General features: G+C 41.6%; 1 protein-coding gene across 1 annotated transcript in view; it reads right to left on the reverse strand.

Annotated features, from left to right (window-relative positions):
- CLYBL (citramalyl-CoA lyase) overlaps positions 1 to 25,719 on the reverse strand; it is a 155,825-nt gene that overhangs the window by 59,993 nt on the left and 70,113 nt on the right. The window contains exon 2 of the mRNA XM_090129290.1: positions 15,717 to 15,906. Within this exon, the coding sequence (XP_089985416.1) occupies positions 15,717 to 15,906 (190 nt within the window). The remainder of the gene's footprint in view (positions 1 to 15,716; positions 15,907 to 25,719) is intronic.

Raw genomic sequence — 25,719 nt, forward strand, 5'->3', positions numbered from 1 at the left:
GGAGTTCATATAACATCTCCTCTAGTTATCTTGTTCAGTACTTGCATCAAAAATCGTTTCCCATGCACTCCAGAAATCTGTATAGCTTGTGTTCTATTATGTGATCCTCTCAGTGGATGATGGCATGGTTAAAGTCCTCCATAAAAACCAGAAAGAATTTCAGAGACTTCTTCCAGTTGTTTAAAGAAATTTTTGTCCACAGTCTCCTTCTCTAACCAGGCAACATGATTATGCTCCACTATTCTTACTTCCTCTACAACACTCCACTATCCTGACTTCCTCTATGACCCTGATCAATTAGCTTCCAGTGACTCTGTTACACATGCCACTATGTACAAGACCATTATTTCATAGAATCATAGAATCAGAGAATAGCCTGGGTTGAAAAGGATCACAATGATCATCCAGTTTCAACCTCCCTGCTTTGTGCAGGATCACCAACCACCAGACCAGGCTGCCCAGAGCCACATCCAGCCTGGCCTTGAATGCCTCCAGGGATGGGGCATCCACAGCCTCCTTGGGCAACCTGTTCCAGTGCGTCACCACCCTCTGTGTGAAAAGCTTCCTCCTAAGATCTAACCTAAACCTCCCCTGTCTCAGTTCAAAATCATTCTCCCTTGTCCTATCACTATCCATCATTTCGTCTTTCCTTTTCTAGCCATTTTTAAATAAAAAGGCAATGGTTGCTGTTCTTTGTTTCCTGTCAGAATCTGCTAGGCAAGTTTTGATCTCATCTATGCAGGAGCCTTACATAGAAGGCATTTTTCTGATAACCTTGACATTAGAGAGGCAACAAGCTGCCAGAAAAGGAGAGAGGCATTTATGTGCATGCACAAAAGCAGACTTTTACACACTTACAGCCACATTAGTATTGTAGCTAGAAATCGCATTTTCAGATGCAGGCATCCACATTTAACTTGAGGCAACTAAAATTTTATTGCTCAGAAGTATGCTGCAATGCTAGGGGCACTTCAAAATACCTGAAACTGGGAAGTTGTATAACGAAACAAAAACAAACTCCCTTGCTTATTAAGACTATAGATTCTAGCTAGTTAAATAAGAAAAGGAGGCAGAACAGGTTACAATCATGGTATCATGATAATCACAGACAACCAAACAAGGAGAAGATGGTCTGTGTGGGTTGGAGACACGAGGAGGACATCTCAGCACAATCAATCTGATGACCTTTGATGACAAAATGATTACCTATGTGAACAAAGAGAGAGCAGCAGGTGCAATACACTGTGACTTTAGAAGGCATGGCATTTTCATCTGGAAGCACAGGAAATATGGGCAAAAAGAATGAACTATTAAATGGGCTGAAAACTGTCTTGACAGCTGAGTTTGAAAGATAGTTATCTATGGTTTATGTCTAGTTGGCAGCTGGTAAAAAGACCCTATGCTTTGGCACTGGGGCCAATTTTATTGAGCATCTTCTGTGTCAACACCAGTGATGACACTGAATGAACACTCAGTAAATGACACCAAACTAGAGGGATGTGACTGGTAGAGCTTCAATCCAGAGGCACCGTGAGAAAGTGAAGGACTGGGAAAAATGGAACTCAAGAAAACTCAGCAAGAAGAAGAGAGAACTTGTGCAGTATGAGTAGGATAATCTCATGTACCTACCTGGCCAGGAGTGACAGAGTGCAGAGACTGGCTACTGAAAAGACCATAGGAGTTTAATGAGTGGCAACCTGAATGAGGGCCAGGAAGAGAACAGCGTGCTCATACTGCAAACATGGCAAGCTGAATACTGGACTGCACTGTGAGGAGGATGACCAGAAAACTAAGGCGGTTACTGTTGTCTTTTGCTCAGTACCAGTGAGGTGAAATCTGAAGTAGAATATCCAGCTTAAGCAACTCACTTCAAGAGAGGTGTTTAAAAACTGGGCAGGACTCAGTGGAGGGCATCCAAGATGTGAGAAAGCTTTTGACACTGTTGCACATAATGTCAAAGAAAATAGGATACTGTGGAAACCTGCCTTCGGAAACCAGCAACCAGCAGTTCCATGGAGCAGCTGGCCCAGTGGGAGAATGGGCACGGTTTCAATATTTTCAGTAGCAACATGAAAAGTGCAAGAGTGATTAGATTTACAGCATCTTTAGGGATTTAGAATTTGGAGGAACATGCAAACGTGTTCTCAAACTTTGTCAAAAGTGAAAAAAAAAAAAAAAAAAGAACAACATCACGTATGAGACAGAGACAGAGGCAGAAACATAGCTGAAAATGCTAATTATGGTCAAGTTAATAGGTGCCACCAATGCAGGATTATTACAAAAAAAAAAAAAAAAGCTTATTCTGGAAATATGTTAGCAGAAGCATCATACAGTATAAAATAGGAGCCAACTACACATTTTTATATTGCATTTGTAAGAATTCAGTTGAAATAAACAGTTTTGGGAACCAGAAATAAAAAAGACAGCTCCAGTACACTCAGCCTGTACCGGTAAGGGAGGTGTTCCATTCCTTGGATCATTCTGTGGACCTCCTCTGAACACATCTATGTCTCTCCTGTACTGAGGACTTCACATCTGGATGCAGTACTCCAGGTGATGCCTCACCAGCACATAATAGAGGGGCAGGATCAGCTCTTTTGTCCTGCTGGCCAGGCTGCTTTTTATGCACCCCAGGATGCATGGTTGACTTTGTGAGCTGCAAAGGCAAATTGTTGGCTCATGTCCAGCTTGCCATCCACCAGTGTTGACATATCAGAAAATCTATAACAGACATTAGAAGAACCATAGCCACCTCTGGGCCACACCAACAGCAGCAGGTTACAGAAATACCCACTGGAGTGGGGTATATCATAGAATCATACAATTATAGAATTATAGAATGGCCTGGGTTGAAAAGGACCACAGTGATCATCTAGTTTCAACCCCCTGCCATGGGCAGAGTCACCAACCACTAGATCAGGCTGCCCAGAGCCACATCCAGCCTGGCTTTGAATGCCTCCAGGGATGGGGCATCCACAGCCTCTCTGGGCAACCTGTTCCAGCATGTCACCACCCTCTATCACTATCCACCTTCATAAACAGCCATTCCCCTTCCTGTTTATATGCTCCCTTCAAGTACTGGAAGGCCACAGTGAGGTTTCTCTGGAGCCTTCTCTTCAAGCTAAACAAGCCAAGTTCTCTCAACCTTTCTTCATAGGAGAGATGCTCCAGTCCTCTGATCATCTTAGTGGCCCTCCTCTGGACCCGCTCCAAGAGCTCCACGTCCTTCCTGTACTGGGGGCCCCAGGCCTGGATGCAGTACTGCAAATGGGGCCTCACAAGAGCTGAGTAGAGGGGGACAATCACCTCCCTCTCCCTGCTGGCCGCCCCATTTTTAATGCAGTTGAGAACACAGTTGGCCTTCCTGGCTGCAGGTGCACACTGCTGGCTCATGTCCAGCTTCTCGTCTACCAGGACCCTCAAGTCCTTCTCTGCAGGGCTGCTCCAGTCTGTATAAACACCTGGGATTGCCCCAGACCAAGGGGCACAAGACACCACTTGTGACCAGCCTCCACCCAGACACAGAACAATTGATCACAACCCTTTGGCTGCAATCAGCAAACCAGTTCTTAATCCATCAAATAGTCCATTTTTCAATGCATATCTCCCCAATTTAGAGAGAAGGATATGGCGAGAGATCATGTCAAAGGCTCTGACATGGATAAACTTCATCCTACTTCAGATCAGGGGACTGAAGTAGATGATGACAGCTGCTCCAGCTCAACACTCCTGTTACCGCAGAATGCCCTCCAACAAATGATCCCAAATGGAGGTCTTGGGCTCCCCTGCTGCATGTATTTACCAATAGAAGGAAAAAAAGACACAGTTCAATAAATCCTCTGCTTCTTTCAAGGAATTAGGCTTGATACCCACAGATTTACTACAGGTGCTTTTTTTGTTTTTTTTTTCTTACCCCAATCAGTATGGAAGGAGGTTGCTTGCCAAGACCATATGGCCTGGAAAGGTGACCCTTGTGGGACTGCTCTCTCTTGGCAGCAAAGAGAGAGCTCAGAGTTCCAACAGTGACAGAAAGAGAGATCTCTGAGAGACCGCTTCGACTCACTGAGTGTGCTTACGGCAAAGCATCGTCACTCTTCTTACAGGAAACATCACCCCTGGGAGGATGTGAGCCCTGCAGTGCCCTCCTTTTGACAACAATTATGCTGGTATGAAGGCGTGGACATAGGAAGAGGTGACATTTGTTGACTGGGGATTGAGATGGCTGTCACAGGCTAAAAGCCAGTTGTTCTTTCTGCTCGTTTCTGTCAAGTCAAATCAAGTGCTGTTCAGAGGTTGCTCAGTATGTGATTTCCCATCAGTTAGAAAATCAAGCATGTGTGTGAAGGCAATGGAAAAATTCAGTGTTTTGAATGCAACAAACCAAGGATCAACCTGTAAAGCCATGCCACAGTTCAGCCTTTGATCACAAAAATCCAGTCTAACGGTGACTTTAGTTGAACCAAGAGATTTGGATGTTAGAAGGTAAAGCCAGAAGAAATTGTTGCAGTTCATCTCTTATTAGTAGTTAATGAAATTTTATATTTGACAAGACAGAAGAAATTTGTGAGACAAGATGGCAGCCAACAGATGCTGTTACTGTAGGACCTGTACAGGATGAGCAACACTGAATATTTTGCAAAGTCTAGAAAATTGTTCTGTGTATATCAAGTGGATTCTCCAGTACTTTACACTACAAAATACTTCTACTATCTCAATACTGCAGTTGTGAACAAGGACTCAGATTCTAATCATGAAACTTTTAAAATAATGAAAAGTAGATGTATTCTTTGTAATTTTAAGTAATGAAAAGTTCATTGTGATACAGGGATGGAGACTTTTAATTGAAAGTCGCTGTGGCTTATACCACTGCTGTCAGCCTATACAGTTAATAGATTCCTAAAAAAAGGTAGTGCAAGACAGTAAGTTCAGTGACACACTCATCTCCTGTACAGCTACCATTTACAGCAGTTCCATAACTGCCCTTCAAGGAAAAGAGAACTTCTACAGTGTCCCTGTGGAACAGCTTTATGGTCCTGTTTAATAAAGGGATGAGTGTTTCTTCTGCATTACTGTCAGCTCTTGTCTCTCACAGCATCTATCTGGGATGAAAAGATCTCAGACTTCAGGATAGCAAAATGCCTTCATGGCTATGAGCACAGGATAGCCATGCCTTGTGTATAAATCAACACGTGGGCTAACATATGAGGTATCAATTGTAGAGTCTTTTCTTCCTCTGTGCATCTCTTTTGTATTTGATAAAGAACACGGTCACTCCCAGATTTCATTTCTCATGCATATTTCACTCCATTTTTTTCCTTACTGCAGTATTTATGCCATTTATCTTGTCCTATATTCACTGCCCTTTTTTTCCCACTTTTGGGAAAAGCATCTAATATCCCTGTAGCATTAGTTTTTCTTTGTTAATGTCAAAAAATGTTAATCCGTGAAGACGTGCTTCCTAGATAATGTTAATTCAGCTGCCAGTTTTATAATAGGATTATGCTTTCCAGGATTTAAAAATCCCACTTGTTAGCTACAAAACAGACTTCTACTAACAGCTATAAAATCTAATTTAATCCCTATTGGCATTAACTTAAATAGCTGAGGTATAATTTCTGTCTAGCTACACTTAACACCCTGCTATTGCCATAAATATATAAAATTCCCTTTGAAGTTATGAAAGAAACTGTTCAGTAGGATAAACAGGGCCTCATGAGTCCAATCATATGCTATCTCCAAGGCATAACAAATGTTGTTTACATATTGTAAGGATTTTGTGGACAGTTTATTTAAATAGATTCACCCGTGTTTACATGTATTAATCTGCCCTTTTTCTCAAGAAAATGTATGCTAAATTATTATCTGTATTTATTCTATTTAAAAATGGTTGGTTAATGAGTGGAAGATAGGGCCTGTGTGGAGTCAAAGTTTAAAATGTAACCAAATAACCTGACGAAGCAGGAAGAGAATATCAGTTTGTTCAGTGTAACCCCTTACAACGCACAGTTTAATCACAAAACCTTAGAAGATTGAGCTATCTCAAATTTGGCATAGGAACAGCTATTCTGAGGCAATATTATACCATACCATAACAAGTAAGAAGGGAAGAATGAGCTAGCAATGTTTTACAATGACGCTAAAATGAACAGCCATCATCTTTACAACCATTTGCTCCCAAATAAGGAACAATACAAGGATTTATGACCTTCTGGAGCTCAGCGATCAGAAATGAAGAAAAATATTTGCAGTTCTTTTCCCCTAGCCTTGAAGAGATAATAACTGGCAAGTTTATTGCTCTGGAGAGGGTAGTCCTAATGTACTGCAGTGAAAGAAAGACAGCAGAAAGTGATTACAATGATGTAAAGCAGATACTAGGAGGCTATGCAGCCATTTAGAAGTTGAAACAGAAATCTCAGAGCAACCAAGCTCCTTTAAAGATAGAAATTGCAGTCAAATGCAGAAAGCAGTATGATTTTATTAATCCTTTCAGAAATTATGCAAAGTGCTAATCAGACTCCACAGTCAGCTCATCACTTTGCTTATTGATAAACAAGAAGAGAGATCATAATCTCCTCCATTGTGACATTTGTAGCCAAAAGGAAAGGTGGGCAACCTCACCAGATTAGCCTACAACAACATCAAAATCTGTAGTATGCTGGATTTGTGGGTGTGTGTATTTGCCTTTGGAGAAAAAAAAAAAAACAATAGACTTCAGCCAACACACTTAGGTGTGCTAACAAACACACAGGCAGCATACATACATAAAAAGCAGTGATAAAACAGTAGTTTTCAAATGCTGCTAGATATTTTGACTTAGCTGAAAGGATGAAAAAAAAAAGGATACTTTCTACTTCTTTGCAGTAGAATTCTTTGGTTGAAAGCCCAAAATGTGGGCATGACTATGGGCAATGCAGAGACACATTAAGAGCTTTCCTGCCCCTGGAGCCTGTTGCAGAACAAGCAGTGATATGCAGGTTTAGATGTGAGTGAACTGTACTTGTGCTTCCCTAACTTTCTGTTCCCAATTAATTATGGCTTTTAAGATGGGGACAAGAAAAATCACCAGAATTGCATATCATTTTTCCTATTCTGGTATGTTAGCAGAAAATGAATTCATGGCTCTGGATGCTCTCCGGTTTCAGTAAACCAGAAGTTTGGTCCTGTAGTTATATTGGTTAGCAGCTCATTCCAAAGACGTGTATTTTTCAGCTGTATAAAGCACTCTTTAACATAAAGCCTATTCACAATTCAAAGAAGGAAGTAATTCAGAGAATATGTAAAAAACAGAGCTTTAAGCAAATGTAATCCATGTGTTGTCTTCTGCTGAACAGAGATAAATTACTCCACTCAGAGCTGAAGGGATGTCATGGCATATGCTTAGCTTTCAGTGGAAATAAATGGCTGATTTTAAGATAGTTCTTTGCTTACTTTGGGAACAGACTGTCCTGCACAACACACATGCATACCAGCACAGCAACCCTTGGCATGGCAGTTGGCTTTCAATTCACAGAACATTCATGGAATCATCAATTCAAAGAAAGGGGATAACTTTTGAAACTTAATGAGAAAATGAGCTAATCAAAAGTACTCAGGGATATCGGGCAAGCTTAGGAGCTGGGAAGATCTTCAATTTTATATGTAGCAGTGTATACTAGAAGGAAGCTCCAGCTCCTGTTGGGATTTATCCTGAAATACACATTTAGTCACAAATGTCCTAATTCACTGAGAAATGTTATTTGAATAAGATCTGCTGAATCTGTCTATGAAGATGGAGCATAGCAGGGATTGTAGACTCTTAATAATTAAGACACACAATGGGATGAAATGAAGCTCAGGTACGTAATCTGCAGAGATACTATGGGGTTTCTTTTTCACCAACGAGAGATAGAATCGTTGTCTCTGGCCTCAAGAAGAATAACTAATGAAACCAAAGGTCCAGAGGTTAAATCTCATACTTACAGCAAACACCTGCCCACGCTCCCAAGCTTAGCCAGGACCAGAGACATCGCTACCTTCATCTGCAACTTCCATGTGTACCACTATGTTGTTCCACCATCTGACATCAAAAATTCCTTTTTCTTGCCTAGTATCTCACCACACTTGTTTTGTTTCCTAAAAATACCACTAATTCCCTGGTAAATGGGTAATGTTTAAGTAGTTTGATAGAATATACCACAGGTTTTGCCAACAATTCACAGCCACTCAAGCCGATTTTCACCCAAGCTAAGGCAAGCTCAACATTTCTGTGGCAGTCAAATGTCTCTTCTGAGTGTTTCTAAGGTTCCCTCCACTTCTCCTTATCCTGTGACTGATACAATGGGAAAAGTACAATCAATTTCTGCCTTCTCTTAGCTCACCTATATAGAGTAAAGGTCCACTGAGACCACTTCATTGGCTCTAACTGTAGAGATATGTAGCAGAAAAAATTAACAGAGGGCAAGTTCTGTAGTCTCTGTGCCCTACCACCTTCTGTTTCATGCCATTGTTAATGGAGTATGTAAGATTCCCAATGCTTGGCTTGCCTCTCTGTTTTCAAAATGTGGTCTTTACAGCATGGAAGGATAAGCAGAGTGGACTGCTTGTTAAAAGAATCATGAAGTCTTAGGCTCAAGACCAGATTTTGAGACCATTGCAAGTGAAATTTGGACAGACATATATCTCTTCTCATAACCAACAAAAAGGAGACGTGGAACAAATGTTACTGAGTGCCAAGAGCACTGCTGACAGCTGTCTGGGCAGTATTTTTACATTTTGCTCTCTTCTGCTATCATCACAGCCCTGGCAACATAACTCCATGCACATACCTGCATACAGACAGAAGTCAACCCAAATTGGATCCAATGGATTTCCAAGTTACATGTGAATACACAACTTTTTGCACTGGTTTGATTTGCTATAGCACACTCAAAACTCAGTGATGCCCTTCCGAGTGCTAGATGCTCACTGGCTGCACAGCCAAGTCCTTCTCCTTATGAGAACACGGGAAATATTGCAAAACGGTCCAGAAATGCTACAGAAATATGTAGCAATAATGAGTTCTAGCCCTGCAATTAACCTTTGGTACCCATGTGCATTGCTGTGCCTGAAGACAGCGGACTACTCATGAAGACTTAAATGAATTCCAAATCTATACAAACATTGTGTTTTCAAGCATTTTCTCAGGTCTGTTAAAATACCTCTGTCTGAAATTCCTGTTAATACTGAGCCAAGACATTTTTGCTAAGTTTCTAGACACCATTCTGTCAGTAGTAATTGTTATATCAGAATACGTTCAAGTCAAACTTAATTGGATACATCTGAATCAGTGGAAAAGAAATAACTGGCATTTCAAAGGCTTTGCTTGAAGAGACACAAACATTATTGAGATCATTAAGAAGAAAATTGCTGAAAATTGTGACCATACTTATGAATCTTCAAATCTTCCTATAAGGAAGATGATTGGCTTGTAGGATAAAACAATAGGAACAAGAACTTTTATTGTCACAGCTACCAGTAAGGAGTGGCAGTTCTTCAAGTACCATGGTGGGATTAATAAGAAAGTAAAAATACTTTACAACTTTCATAAAAATGTATATTCATCAGAACTCTTCAAGGATCAAAAAGGCCTTGCAGAGATTCACTGTACAGTTCAGCTTCCCTACAATATACCAGAGAGACTTTTGGACTCCCCAGTTCCTACAGAAGAAATTTCCCATGCTACTGAGACTTTTAATAATGGCAAGCCACCAGGGAGAGCAGCATTCCCATTTTAATTTTGTGCATCTTTTGAAGAGAAGTCACCCTACTATGCGCCTGTGTACATTTAATCATTCTCTACACACTTTATCAGCAAGCCTTCTCCCCGTAGGAGGAATACAATTAGGTACAGTACTAATTTATTATAAATAAAGCAAAGACCTGGTAAAATAACCTAGTTATCAATGTTTCATGCAACTGTGCCTATGAAGTACTAGCTAACATTCTCACTATGAGTCTAGAGAAATACCTGCAGCATTGATAAATCCCAACCATCTTGGCTTTAATAATAATATATATATACATATATATATATATATTTTAAAAGATCATCATAGCATAATACACTGTTGGTTTTAATTGAAGTAACTAGAGATTTATGGAAACCAACTGCAGCTTTTTTCCATTGATACAGTAAAAGCCTTCAGTAAGATCAACAAGGAAATGCATTTCAATAAGGAAAGCCTAGGATTTTTTTGTATGCCATGCTGACCCATTTTATGTATTCATCTCCACCCCAAAACTCAGCTGAAGTGTTACTTTGTATGCAAGAGCCTCTTCTCATCTGTGATAAGGAATAAAAAGGTCAGAAGGCCTCATATTAGGGGAAAAATGCTAGGATAGGATGCTCTCTCTCCGGCGTGCTACTTGTTCTGACCCCAGGATCAGATCACTACAGCGATGGAGAAGGCATTCTCATGGGGAGAAATCTCCATAAAATCAGCATGTATGCGGATGATCTGCTCTTAACTGTAATGAAACCCGGAGTCATCTCTTACATATGCGTTATTCATAATGGAACAGTTTGAAAAGTGGTCAGGCTTTAATCCTATTTTTTAAAAACAGATGATTTAAAAGAATTAATTGATTTTTTTTTTCCTTTTCTTCCATGGCACAGCACAGTGATGATCTTTTAAGTGGCTGCTAAAAGATATTAAGTGGGAGCAAATTTATGCTTTGACCCTAAGAGACCATGCTGCAGATAAGCCAAAATAGGTCCTTCCCTACCCATCTTCCCAGCCAAATTGAACTTCCCCTCACTGCTGAGGAGCGCAGGGAGAGCAGGAAGGTTCATGGCCTGCTGTTTGCCCACTGAAGGCAGAGATGAGAGGAAAGGATGGAGTACAGTTTCCTCTTCCCCAGCTTCTACTGCTCAGGCGCAGGAGGAGCAGGCAGCTTCCTTCTACAAGACATAAAGTGATAGAATCCTGTCTCACAGCAAAAGAACTTAAACTCTCATTAGTCTGACATCATTTTAGAGTGCAGCCCTGAATATTAATTACTTTTATTGGATGAAAGAAATCTCTTCAGTTCCAGGGGAAAAACAGCAACACTACTCAATTTCAAGTCAAGTGTTTCATGTTGGGGGATCCCACGGAAGTTTCCCAAACATATTTAATCCAAGAGATTGTTTTTATACATGTATTGCGAAAAACATGAGTAATGTGAAGCTTCGTATGTCAAATTTTTTTTATGAGAAAGAGTGATAAATATTTGTATACTGCTGGCAGGATTTAATTCCCTGGTATGAAAGGGCAATTAGGTCTAACACCACTGCTGGGGTTAACATTCTGGCAAATCCGAACAAAAACTAACATTGAGGGAAAGCTATTTATTAAGTGATGGGACCAGAGGCTGCTGAGCCATGACCAAAGGCTAGACGAAGAGAAGACTTTGGGAAGCAGAAGACAGGCAAAGGTCCAGAGGAACCTGGAAGGGGACTCATGCTAGAGGATGAGGAAGAACTAAGCAGAGGAAGTTACAAAGAAAATGCTATAACCAAAGGAGGCTGTTTTCCTGCCAGCTGTTCCCTGATCACTGAACTGCCCATGATGCCACTGTCTCAAAACGAGCAAAGACTTGCATATGGCTTTACTTTCTGTGCAGACAATCACGCTGCAATTACCTGCCCCCAACAGGGGTATCAGGTGTGGAGAAATAAAGATGTTCCTCCAAGAAACCTGAACTCTGCAGCCAATTAGTTTTTCTTTCTTCCAGCACCTTTTTACCTGGTGAGGCAGAATATGCTCTCCGCTGAATACACACCTGAATACAGACAATTATCAGGGTTCTGGGATGTTTCAGAAATGTATTTGCAGAGACCATGACATCAAGACTGCTGTTTAAGCAGGGCAGAGAGAGGCACTGTCTTGTTAAGGAAAAAAAACAGACAAACAGGTTGGATACTACAGAAATATTGCAGTTTGACATATAGATGACCTTTAAAGGTTCCTTCCAACTCAAATGATTCTATGACTCTATGACTCTATATTCAGACTGCAAATGACTTTTCATTTTAAAACAAATGGAACTGCTGATATTCCACATTGTTGATCCATCTGAATTTAGCATAACCTGAATGTGTACCACACAGACTCTTGTAAAACAGACTTGATGAGGTGTTGTTCAAATTTGCTGCTTGGATATGATTAAAGCAAGGACCTTGTGTAAGCAGATGAAATTGGCCCAAAGCATTGTGAATGTTCAGTCAGGTTCTGACTTTCCAAAATCCCAACACTGAATAGTAGTTTCAAGAAAATTCACAGGTGGAATTTTTGTTGTTACAAAACATGGCAGTAAACAGCAAAAATCATCAGCACTATTTATTTTAAGAATAATGAATCAAAAGGACAAACTCAGTGTTGTTGTATTATCCAGTATTTTTTTTCTCAGTTTTAGATGACCCATTTGCAATGGGCCACTGAATATGGTACTTCAGTGCATATTCTTGACATATCTTTCACACAAAGTCTCCAAACACCTCAGAAATGTTAATATATTAAGCAGCAAGAGCAGTAACAATTTCAGCTTCACATTCACAGAACCTAATAATCAAAGTCTTCCTGAGTATCTGTGGCAGATCTAAAAATGAAATTCGATCTTCCAATCACTTTGAATTATGCTTTGCTACTAGGTCATGCAATCACACAGACTAATTCATAGGTTGGAAGAGACTTCAGTAGAACATCTCCATCCGCCTGATCAAAGTAGGGCCTCACCAAGGTCCCTTCTGCTCTCTCCTCACCAGGATAAACTCCTCTCCCTCAGCCTCTCCCCCTGTGCCAGGACCACCTTGGCCCCTCACAGGCTCCCCCCTATTTCTCAGTGCCTCTTTTGTCCTGGGGCCTCCTGCTGGCCACAGACTGCTCATCTCACCATCCTAATTGAAGGGGAGGAACCCTTTCCCCAACCAGCTGCCTGCATCCCTGGCAGCATGACTCTGAGGCAGTAGGCCACGTTTGCCACAGGGTGCACTGCTGAAACCTCTTCAGCTGCACTTAAAACAGCTACTGCTAGGGCCTCTTTGAAGAGCTGCACCAGGGCAGTTGTGCACCTGGTTTGTCCTTGAGATCACAGGGTCTAGTGGTTGGCAACCCTGTCCATGGCAGAGGGGTTGAAATAAGATGTTCTTGAAGGCCAACTTCCAACCTAAGCAATTCTATGATTCTGAGTTTACTTTTATTTTGGCTGGACTTCATTACGTCTCTGCCAACAAATGAAGGCCAAGCCCCATACAAACAGCTGCCCCTTCCAGTTTATCAACTGCACCCCCAATTTGCTATGATCATGAATCTGCTGAGAGTGCACTCCATCCCATCAACTGGAATTTTCATAGTATTGGCCCCACAAGGGGCAACTGCAAAATATACACAGCACGCATCACCCACGTCCAGCCAAACTGCCACCAACCCTACAGTCTGTCCACACAATCCATTTCTTCTCAGGCTGATTAACAGGATACTGTGTAAGGCCATGCCAAAGTCTTGACAAAGTCAAGGTAGACCTCTTTTCATCTCTCATACTAAAACATGATCACTTATTTAGACATTTGTTGGGCATGATTTGGTCTTGATCAGTCCATTATGGCCATGAAATAACTTCAGTGAGGACAAGCACCACAGCTTTTGCAAACACTAGTGAGAGCTTGATTGGCCTGTGGTTCCTCATTCTTACCCTTTCTGAAGATGGCTGTAGCATTTTCTTTTCTCCAGGCATCAGGAACCACCCCAGACGCAATGACCTTTCAGTGACGACTGATGGCAGCTTCAGGATGACATTAGCCAGCTCCCTCAGCAGCCTCCAGTGTGCCCACAGACCAGCTTAAATAGACCCTAACTTCATCCTCCCCTACTGTGGCTATGTCCTCCTGCCACAAATTTTGCTTCTAAGAAATGCCCTAGGAGGATTGAGAGCAGACTCCGACAATAAAGCCCGAGGCTTCATGGAGCAGTGAGTCCACACTTCACCTACTCCTTCTTCTCCTTTTCTCTTCTCCTTGATATACTCCTACTAGCCATTCTTGCTGACCTGCTCAAGCTTCACTGGTTTAGATTCCAGCCAAGCTTTGACCTTCTACCTTCTGTCCCTGTGTGCCCAGGCAGCACTTCTGTCTTGCTCTCTGGTAGCTTGCCCCTACTTTTACCTCCTATCTGCTTCTTGTTTGCATTTAAGCTCAGTCAGGGTCTTGTCTGTCACCTCCAGTCTGTATTACATAATTTTCTCCTAATTTCTTTGAAATCTTACAGCCTGTGGCACAGCTCCCCTTCACTTCAACAAAGCTGGAATTTTATAACCCTTTAGAAATGACTACTATCAGATTTGTCACCTTGATCATAAAATTTCGTTTTGCTGTCATCCTGTATTACAAATTGATGCCTCTGCTATAAATGGTTTGTTTTACATAATTAAGCTGCACCTAAAAATGCTAGTTTAACACACAATTGTGTCTTGTGTCATCTTACAGTATCAGCCTTCCAAATGTGAACTAAACAACACTAATTCACTGTGACAGCAGATATAATTTCAGCCTTTTACACAGAATTTTAGCAACAGGAAAATGTTTCCATCTGCCTTCATCAGTACACATGAACATTCAGCAGCACTATTTTCACTTTTCAGAGCTGGAATTATTATGTGAAAACTCTGTAATATTTTTCTTTCCAACATACTTGTACAGAAGACCTGGAAGTTAAAGGGAACACTACCAAATTGAGTCCTTCTGGAAAACATTAACTCCCAAGAAACTGAAAAGAATAAAATTTCAGCCACATTTTTGAAATTACATGGAAAAATTTTCAAGCCTATTTTCATAACTTTCTGGACAACACGTTAATACTCAAACCCTAAATAGTGCTTGCTTTTGTTTGAGATACTGTAAAATGAACAGTAACACGAATATGAAGATGATGCTTTGGCACATTTATATTCCAGTTCCAAAATACCTTTCATTGTGAAAGATTCAAACCAGTTTCTGGTATGCATTACTTGAGATGTGAAACATTTTAATGGTTCATTTGAGATACTTTAAAAAGATTGCTAGCAAGGATATATGAAAGCATGTTTGGATCATTCTCTCTCACAAAATCGAACATAATCAAAAACTTAGCACTGGTACTTCACACATCTACATTTATTTCTCACTCTGCCTGATCTCTTGCAGCTCCTTGGATCTAAAATGCCCTTCAGTCCCTGGTGGACTTGGGTTCTAACTTATTCAGAAATAACCCTACCAACATTTCCTTTGAAAATCTCAGTGAGTAAATACTTCTAAATACACCAAGGCTCAAGCCTGAACCCATACTCTTGCTCACAATCTGAAACTTTTGTTTCAACAACAAAATTCCTGCTTGATGACTGTGAGCCAATTCTTCCTTCCCTGCTTCTCTTCTAACAGTCTATTTCCTCTTTTTCTACAAGAAATATGTGGCAAAAATAATGGCACCTCCCACTTTTCTGCGGTGAGTGCTTATGCCCAGCCCTGCATTCCTTCAAAACTTGCTTCCCACTTAGGGGCCATCTCTTGCAGTTCTGGGTAAGCACGTTTTCCAACATCTTCACAAAACCTACCACTATCACTTTACTTTGTATATCTTTAGATTTATCTTCGTCTGTCTGATTGCCACTTCCCCTTAGGCAAAGGCAATATTTGCCCACACATCCAAGTTAGCGCTGATTGTATTGCATAGATAATTTTTAATTACCTTTCTGTTCAGAGCCACGCCATCTTCACAGTCCAACACCGCACAATCGACATTTAGTGATGGGATTTTTTGTATCTTCTTTTCATCATCCGCAGGTACATACAGCACAGCTCTCCTGGGAATGTACTTGTGAGATGATGCAAAGCGATAGCTCAGCTTGGGAACACCAGCTGGCAGAGAAGAACTCAGCCTGTAAAGGATAAAGTTGAAATTAGGCTCTTAAAAGAATACTTGACGATATCTTAAAAATCATAGAATCATAGAATCATAGAATCATAGAATCATAGAATCACAAGGTTGAAAATGAAACTTTCCTATCCAGATAGTGGCCTTTTGAATTTATTTCTCAGGAAGAGATAAGGTAGGGAGATATCAGTATTAAAGGTAATTATGGTATAGAACCCCCAAAACACCATGTTCAACAGAAGTTGCAAACTATAGCACCCAGACCTGAAGAAATGTTAGGGCTGAGGTTATCCACGTGGCCTTAATTGCACTGCTTATTTCATGCCCCATGAAAAGTACTAAATACAGAAATGTTTTTATTTTATTTTTCCCCTCTGCCATGGGACTCTTCCACAGGCTGTGCTGGGAGCAAGTCAGGGCTGCTTTAAGACAGGGGTTGCTCCCTGCCATATGTGCTGCAGGAGCTGGATGGCATGCTGTGAATGAAGAAGGAAGGCTGGTTAAACAAACACCATTTTGCAAGGTTGATTTTGCAACCTTAGGATTATTTCAACAAACGTATTTTCATGCAAACTTTAAATAAGCAAAATGGATGGAGAGGGAAACGAGAAAAACTAGGAATGCTGGCAGAGCCTCACAAGCCCACCAACATCATCAGCAGGCCAGTTGGCCACAGAATCTCTTCATGCTTATAAAGGCTTCGTGCCCCACACTTCAGCACAGGTATGAGCCTGTAGTGCCACAGGGCTTGAGTGGGCTTCATCTGAGTGGTTGTAGGTGTTGGGTTTGTGATGGTCTCCACTCCATGCTGATCATTCCTGGTAAGGCTGTGGCCTACCCACCCCAAATCTGTTCAGAGGCAGCAGGGCTGCTGGAAGAGGCTGCCCTCGAGCACAGTAGGGAGCTTGCCTTGCTCCATAATTACAGGCACAGAGAAATATTTTGCAGACAGCACCACTGCATTTCATGGCCTTTCAAAAAAAGCCCTTGCCCTACTAGCACTGCTTCTACCTATTTCAAGCTGTACCCCTCAGACATTTTCTGCTACATCAAAACTGAGGACAAAATAAAACAACTCATCTTCATAGCCAGTGCACGAGTCACTTATAAGTCACAAAATAATCCTACCATAATCCAACACCATTATGCATTATCATGTATATTATTCAGCACTTTGAATAATGCAAAGCTTTTCTAGCACCACACTGAATATGTCATTATCACATCACGTCAGGGACCCATGCATTTTCCTGTGTCCCTCTTAATAATATTTCCCAGGTCGCTACATCTGAATAACACACAGCTACATGCACACAAGGCTTTTTTCAAAAGTGACTAACCCTCTCAAACATCTGGAAATGAGTTCAGTCAATCTACATCAGAGCCAATGTGATGCCTTGCTGACAGACCACTTTCTAAACTAACCCTACCAATGCATTCTTCCTCCCCCTAGACTTGGCATCCTGAAAGACAGATCTTGAATTAAAAACACGAAGAAAACTTTAATTAATTACATTTTATCTCAGCAAACTAATCAGAAAAGGACAATTACTCCACTAGCACCTCTGCCAGGTTGCTGCCTATCCTGGGTGGACTCACTTCATGAGCCCACAAAAATCCCACACCAATCTCTTCCTTGTAATGTGTCTCAACCTAAGCAACATGGTAGTTTTGGTGTTAAACAGAAATGCGTCACTGTTTGTCACAAACTATGCCGCTAACCTCATTAGTTAATCTTATCTCCAGCTGTAGCAGCTCCAAAACATGGATGCTGGAGATCTTGATAATCAACACCAGCTGAGTTTCTCCTGAGCACCTTCCTTGCTCCTCTCCCACAAACCATTCCACACTCACAGCCTCGCATTGAAGAGGGGGTGATGATACAACTTGAGGCAACTCAAGTGGCTGCTAGTTAAGTCTGCTTAATCTCATTTTCTTGCAACAGTACACTTTGGAAGAGCAAGTAGAAAGTGGAAGAATGGAGGATCTTTTTTCATTGTGACACACACAGGTCAGTAAAGAATTCTGCAGTCCTTCACTAGACATGTATGAGGGGATTCATTTCTATTTTTCATCTCTGATGCCTTCAAATCCATAATGCCCAAAGGCGTTGCTTCCCACCAGCCTTCCAACCCATCCTACCCTGGTAGAAGTGGCTAAAACCATCATCTCAGAGCACACCAGGAGGAGACATATCTCCTATCACACAATGGCATGGGTGAAACCCTCACTGCCAACAGAGCAGCCTTAGCTACAGATCCCCACTCACATCTGTGAACACTCCTCTAGATGGGGCAGCAATGCGGCTTCCCCTCAAGAAGCAGCGTATTTAATCCATGAACCTACTGGGCTCAGTGTTAGAAAATGTTGGGCTCTCCTCAGTTAATCAACTTGCAGCCCCAGGGGCACAAAAGGCAGGCTTCTCAGACACAAAATATTAGAAAAATATATTGACAGTTTGTCAAATTAATAGTCTTACGAAACATGAAGTAGCTTTTTCAGGACGTTTGTCTGAAACTGGAGTGTATGGAAGGAACTGCTGTTGGCTGACCAACACACCACCTTCTCTTCCCCAAACAAAGAGCTCTAGAAATGTGAGTGCAAAATAATTTTATCAAAGATACTTAGGTGTGACTGCAATAAACAATCTGACAATATTATTTTGCCAAATATTCTTAAAAAAATCCCATTCTCACTGCACATTTGTGTTGCATAGCCAAATTTTATGTTCTGCAATAGAACGAATTGCCCAGGAAGAAGCAGCTCCACAACAAAATCCACTTGCCACCTTGTAAATCTGACAGTGGCATGCATACTAACAGTTAGCTATTCCAGCAGCAAGTACTATCTTGATATCATCTTCTGTTATTTTGATGGAGTGAAAACATCCCCAATGTGGTTGCTTTTTTAAAGGGGAAATGCAATTTGTTATAACCCCATGCTGTAAAGAGGAAGAAAATCTTACATGTCTGCTGACTACAAGTATTTTGATGACTCAAACTAAGCTTGACTGTGTTTAAAACTAAATACACAGACATAAGCCAGGTTAATATGCTAAGACAATATTTCTTTCATTAAGCACTCTGAGTTAAAACTAGGACTAGGCTACTGGATAATGCTCAGTGTGTAGTTTCACCGCAGCATATTTCCATCCATAGCATCCAGGAGCAAGTTGAATGCTTGTGGGTCTTGGTGATCAAGGCACATTGCTTCTGCAAACATAACATTCTACTAAAATCTACATTAAATACATAAAAGTAACTGGCAAAATAAAGTTACTCTTGATCCTCTGAGAACAGTTTACCTGAACAGCAAATAGCTCATCCTCAGGAAGGAGGAAACAAAAGCACTTGAATTACTAAGAGCTGCACTTTGTGATGGCAGCCATACAGCAGGACAGCAACCAGTGAAACTATTGACAAGCACAACCATGACCCCAAGGCATACTGCATGGTCATATTCCAGCACTGCTCGTGTTCACACATATACTGAATGGTACACACCTGTGCCTTCTCCTTGGAGCCAACAAACTGCAGCACAGAAAGTAAAGCACTTCCACAAGTTGTTCTCAAGATCAGCACTTCAGCCTGCATCTCTGCTCCGTGTTTATTGGCCAGACCCAATCATCCTAGAAGAGACTCTACAGCATCACATGCCCAACAGATGGGATAATACCCATGGCTTGGTAGGCCAGCTCTCTACTCCTACAGCACGGTGCGGGCAACAAGTTTCTAAAGATCATAAGTAGCGGCCCTGAACGCAGCACAGCTAACACAGCGAAGTCTCCTCCAGCTAATTGTTTGATGTGTGAAAAAAAACCAACAAAACACACAAATTAAATGCAGCGGTTTGACTATGTCTGATTTGCAAGGGAGCAGCTCCCCAACACGCACAAACGATCCACTGAAGACAAAGGCGAGTCGCGCGAAATTACAAAGCGCCCCAATTTGCATGGTAATTCTTTCTAATTAAGAAAAGAAGCGAGAAGTTGTTTGTTATAAACATCAGCAGGCCTTGTGCAAATACGAGCAGCTCACAGCCAAGCCGAGCGTTCGTCAAATCAAAGCGACTTTCCCGAGAGTTTTATTGGTACAGCTGCAGCGCATGCATTTTATCACACATGCTAATAATCCCGGTTATGGCACTAACATTTTAATCATTTGTTCTGTGGGCTTGTTTCTCAAACAATTAGCACTAATGAATGGCCAAAATTCCTCGGATCATATATGTCTAATTGCAGTCAAGAGCAGTTATTGTCTGCACGTACATTTCAATTCACCTCTGGGGATAATGTTTGTTAATTGTATTTCTTTATATAGCAAGTGAAAAAAGGCTGTTCGCTCCAAAAGGGACTAAGTGTTCTCTTCTTTCCCTTTGTTCCCACAAGAAGCTAAAGTCACTTCAAGAGGCACTTAATCCCATCATCCATGGTTACAATTGCCTTACAGCATCAATCAAAAAGAATCTGAAGTAAAATGATGCAGCTATATTGTGTAATTAAAAGCAATTCAGGTAGTTATTGCTTGGGGCATTTTCCAGGTCCAAATACTTCAAATGGCACCGCGGGGATCCTAAATACTGTAGTGTTTTAAATTTGGTCAGCGACAATATCTCACTGAGAAAGGGGAGGAATATGCAAAAAAAAAAAAAAAAAAAAAAAAAAATCTCCTAGTGCGTATTGTAAAGCAGAAGAAAAGAGGAGGACCAGCGGACGTTTGAAGTGACAAAATCTACAAGTCTCCATATAAAAGGGAAATAAAAATATCAAGAAGAGAGAAAAAGGAGGAAAGAGAAAAGGGCTGCACTTTTAAAGAAAGAAAAAAAAAAAAAAGAAAAACAAAACAAAACAAAAGAACAAATTCTCCGCGATTGTTGAGAAGTTAACACGGGGAAAAAAGAAAAAAAAAAGGGCACCGTTTTCTCGGGCGGAAAACAAGGGGCTCTTTGGGCAGCGCCGTGCGGGTACAGCGCGGGGCTCCGCCGGCAAAGTGCGGGCTGCGGCGCTGCGCTCTGCTGCTGGGGGCAGCGGGGAAAAGGAAGGCGTGGGATGCCTGCTGCCGAGGAAGGCACCGCTGCATCCAGGCACCTCGCCTCACAACCGCCGCTAACGGTGATCCAATTATGCTAAAATCAGAACTGCGGCTGATCAACACATCAGAGGCTCCGCGTTACGTTTTGATTTCTTCTTTTGTTCTGATCCCACTGAGGCCGACGCACCAAAAGAAGAAAAAAACAAAAAAAAAAAGGAAGAAAATTAAGAAAGCCTTCAAACCCCAAACTCGGCTTTCTCCCGTGATTTGGGACTTTCGAAAAGCAGCTCTGCTGAGAAGTCGAGGAATCCCGAAAGAGCCATTGCCTGCCATTTAAGTCTCCAGTAAGGCTGGTGCGATCTCCCAGCAGCCCAGCGCTACGATGAATGCTCCTGACGCTGATGGAGCTGTACAGGTGTAAGAAGGCAGGAGCCAAGATTGGAGCAGGACCCCTTCTCTCGGCTCTTGAGAAGGCAAAAGAATTACCCCGAGAGCTCGTGCAGAGTCACAAGGGATCCCACAATTGGGCTGAGGACCTGGGAATGATGAACTGCGGGCTCCAGAAGGGGCAGAATGGGAGGCAGCAAGGGGAGCAGAGAAACTGGGTAATGGGGTGTGGGGAGGCCTGGGACCCCATGGCAGTGCTGGCCAAGGTGGGCTGGGCACTGAAACCTTGTTTTCCAAACCCAGAGAGAAATGACTTGGGGATGCAGAGCTCCACTGGGAAAAGAAATGGTGGTGTGGAGAAGTGTGGAGAAGAAAGCAGTTCAGTGTTCAGATGGAAACAGAGTACCACAGCAAAAGTTGCTGGCGAGTCACTTTAGGGAAAATGTCTGCTGCCAGCTGCTATTTGTAGTTTTTTTTCTATCTCCAGTGAACCTGTGTGAGTCGTATCACTGAAAACCAGAGCCTGGCTGTGGCACAGATTGAGCACAAACCAATAACTCACTGACAATGGCTTGAAACCACGGACCCCTAAGCCATAAAATGATGAAAGGCTATCACAGGTTAAATAGTTAACCAAACTTTCTCCTCCCACCAGCACTAAATGTAAAAAAAAAAAAAAAAAAAAAAAAAAGACCTTTACCCCTGCATGTTCTTTCAACCACATTTGACCCCGTTGTTTTAGTTCACTTGGAGCCCCACCATGCCCTGAATTGCTGTGATTGAAGGTGGGGTTTCTCTTCTCTGCTCAGAACGGTCAAATGAGGCTGGGGGCAGGAAGAGGACAGCAAAAATAGTTCATTTTTGAGGAAGATGACGGTGTGATGCTTCTTGGGGTTAATAGAGGAATTTTAAAAAGATTTAAAGAACGGGTCATGGTGACAGGGCTGCCTGCCACTAACAGCGACGGGCTGCTCACACAGAAAAGTCTGTGTGCATACATGGCAACGTGTGTGTGCTGCCAAGGTTAATTGGTGTCCTGTCTTGGGGAGCCGTAACATACGTGACATGTGGTGGATGGGCCACTCCACTCATTCCATGTGGATACCTCTCTGCAACGTGTCACACCAATAGGGCTCTGCTGCATCGCTCAGGTTTTGAAGTTTCAATTTCTATAGGTAAATTTCAGGTGATCTCATTTAGCTGATTAGTGTCTGTTCTTCGCACTTTTAATCCACAACGCCGCACAGAGATTTCTGGGAATTTTATTTAGCCGTACAACGTCCACACAGAAGTTCTTGCATGACACATTTCTCACAGAATTGCAACGAAATGACAACCCTTTTTAAATCACAAAAACATCTCACTGTAAAGACAAAGATTCGGCAGTACAGCATCAGAAGGCTCAGAAAGGACTGCACGTGAGATCAGCTATTAGAAGACGTGTGTGGCAATGTAATAGAGATTACTTTGAGTATATGGCACTGATTTATGATTTGTTTTGGTTTATCACTCTTGTGTACAAACCAAAGCGTGCTCAGGGCTGTGTGACACCAAGGGACAAACAGGGCTTCTAAAGCTGAGCATCCTCCAGTTTGGGAGGAGGATGCGGCACACAGTACCCACGAGCTGTTGGTGAGAACCCAGTAAACAATTTTTGCCTTAGAAAGTGCACACAAAACAAGCACAAATCAATGCTTTTATAGAATCAGAGAAGTGGCCTCTGCGGAAAAGCAGAGTTTTGAGGAGATGCTCCCTTTGGGCAGTCACACCCAGACACCCCTGTCTTGTCAGGGAACAATTCACATTCTTCTCCCTGCCTTGCCCGGGGACAGTGCCCTTGCTGCTAACTGCCAGAACGCTTCCAAACGCACCCAACCACAACCCTGTGCACACACGCATACAAAAATGGGTAACAGCATTTGGACAGAGCTTTTTCCCTCTGTTTTTCATCCCTTTTCTTCACCACTCCCCTCTCTTCCTCGCACAGCCGCTGGCCCGCTGCCTGCATGTGTGCCAAGCGCTGCGGGGCTGACACCAAGATTGGGATTCGGAAATCGGTGCTAATTACTGTCATTACCATCCCAGGCCCAAACAGCCACAGCCAAGGACCGCTAACGAATTCCACGTAAAATAAGAAGCAAGCACTTGGTGAAATCAGCCCCGATGAAGCACCGCGGTGCTGTTGGCCAGAGCAGCTGCCTGCACCAGAGCTGTGGGGTCAGAAATGCAGCAATGCACAGCAAGAGATAACGGCAAACAGGGCTGGCCCTAAAAACAGCTCTGATTCAAGTTGTAATTACAATAAAATTACACCTGGTAATATTTAAACGAAGCAGCTGGGCAAAGAAGAGTCAGTATCAATAGACCAGGGAAGTTGTCAGAGGGAAGACATTTGCCCCACGCTTTGCATCTTTCAGGATTTCGGATGTTTTATCACCATTTCTATTCTCTCCAATTTCTGTTGTGGTGAGGCGATTTCACAAAATGAGGTCTCCTTCGTACTTCTGAGGATTTTTCATCAACGAGGCTGTATTTCATGTCGATTTACAATTTACGGCGTACTATACTTGCCGTGCACCAACAGCTCAGTGATTCCTGTGCACTTACTTAGAAGTGTATGCAAATTGCGCTACTAAATAAAACGCAGACACTTTTACTACTCAGGAGAAACAAAACCATACCGCAATCTTCTCTGCACGTTGGGATTGCTCCTGTAAACCTGCTCAAGCATGTGCTCTGCCCAGAGAAATCAAAAGCACTCGTCAAACACCTACAATTGCCCGTGTGCTGAAGCGCCTGCAGGACTGAGGATTCATTTGGGATGCTGAAACTCTTCTATATGTGTTTGAAGGCTATTCGTAGGTCAACCTCCTCTTTTATGTTTTTGGGACACAGACTGGTGCAAAATTGAGATTTGGAGGCTTGCAGATGCAATCCAGCTGGTGAACATCTTTTTAACAACATAAAGGCAGTCGTTCTCAACTGGGAAATAAACTGCGTGTTATTTTCAGAATCTGATGAAAAGGAAAAATACGATCTATGTTTCATTGAGCATTTCAGATTGAAGCCTCATTTTGCATCAGTTCTGCTTTGTTTCTATGCCAAACAGCTGAGCGGTGAGGAAAAATTCAGCCAGCAATTAGCGAATATGAAATTGCTGAAGAAACTAAAATACGTTGTAATTACATTAAAAAAAAGTAATTACATCAAAGCTGATGTAATATGATAGGAGTAAGAACAACCACATGCTGCTGTTAGTTCCTCAGCAAATGCAGCTATAATAATTGAAAAAGAATTACTCTCTGCTTTTGGTTTTCAGTGTGGAGCAAGTTCTAAAATATTTTCTAAAGAGATGATAAAGAACACTCCCAAATAGCTCAGAGTTCAGGGCAATACTTACTTTAGAAATGTCTACAGACAGAAATTCCACTCTGCAGTACAGCTCAGGATGGCACAAACAAGCAGCTGTGTTTATTTTTTAACTAGTCAGATTTATAAGAGCAATGAAATCCCTACATAAGCATTTTATATTGACCCGATATGGACTTACTGTTTTAACCAGCTTTTTAACTAACTCCACAAGTTAATAAAGGCAACTACATGAATCCTTATGGCCTATACATTAAGATAAGAAAAACATTCATTAAGCAATATCCAGACTGTTTTAATTACAGAAATATCACTCTTATTTGTAGTATAATGTTCGTTAAGTACAGTATAACGTTTTCTTAAAATGCCCCAGAGGTTGTTAAACTCTTGATTAGCTATAAAAAAAAAAAATCTCACTTAACTTCAATCACAGGAGTTAATGTCTACTGCAATGAAATTCCAGTACTTTTAATCATACAAAAATGTCATACGTAAATCTTATTAACCATGAAAACATTATAAAAGATCAAATGAACTTTCTACGCCTCTATCTCTATTTAATTTAAACAAAATGTGGGAACCTTTCTATGACAGTTCTGGTAGTAGCAATAATATGCCTAGCCCTACTACTTTAGGGCAGATCTTATTTTATTAATTTAAAAAGACAGCAGAGATGGCCCCCAAATTCTGATTTCTACATTTTCATGCCTTAAACTATGTCCCTGTTCAATTATCTACAGTTAAAATACACAAAATTAGTATGGTGAGACTAAGCAACATTATGGAGACTGCAAAAATTTCCTGATCTCCAGTAGGTAAGCACCTGGCAAAGCTTTATTACCCCATGTCTTTACTTGTTCTGCTTTTTTTTTTTTCTTTTGCTATGCTACAAGAATTAAAATTATTACTGCTTTTGTACAATTACAGAGAAAACATAAACACCTACATTTTCTTCCATTTGTTTATTTATTCCATATCTTCCCATTATTCTACCTCTCAAAAAAGCCATTCATTTTTTATCTGCTAACAAT

This window comes from Phasianus colchicus, chromosome 1, assembly GCF_987193195.1.
Source record: "Phasianus colchicus chromosome 1, bPhaCol1.hap1.1, whole genome shotgun sequence".
Classification (NCBI taxonomy): domain Eukaryota; kingdom Metazoa; phylum Chordata; class Aves; order Galliformes; family Phasianidae; genus Phasianus; species Phasianus colchicus.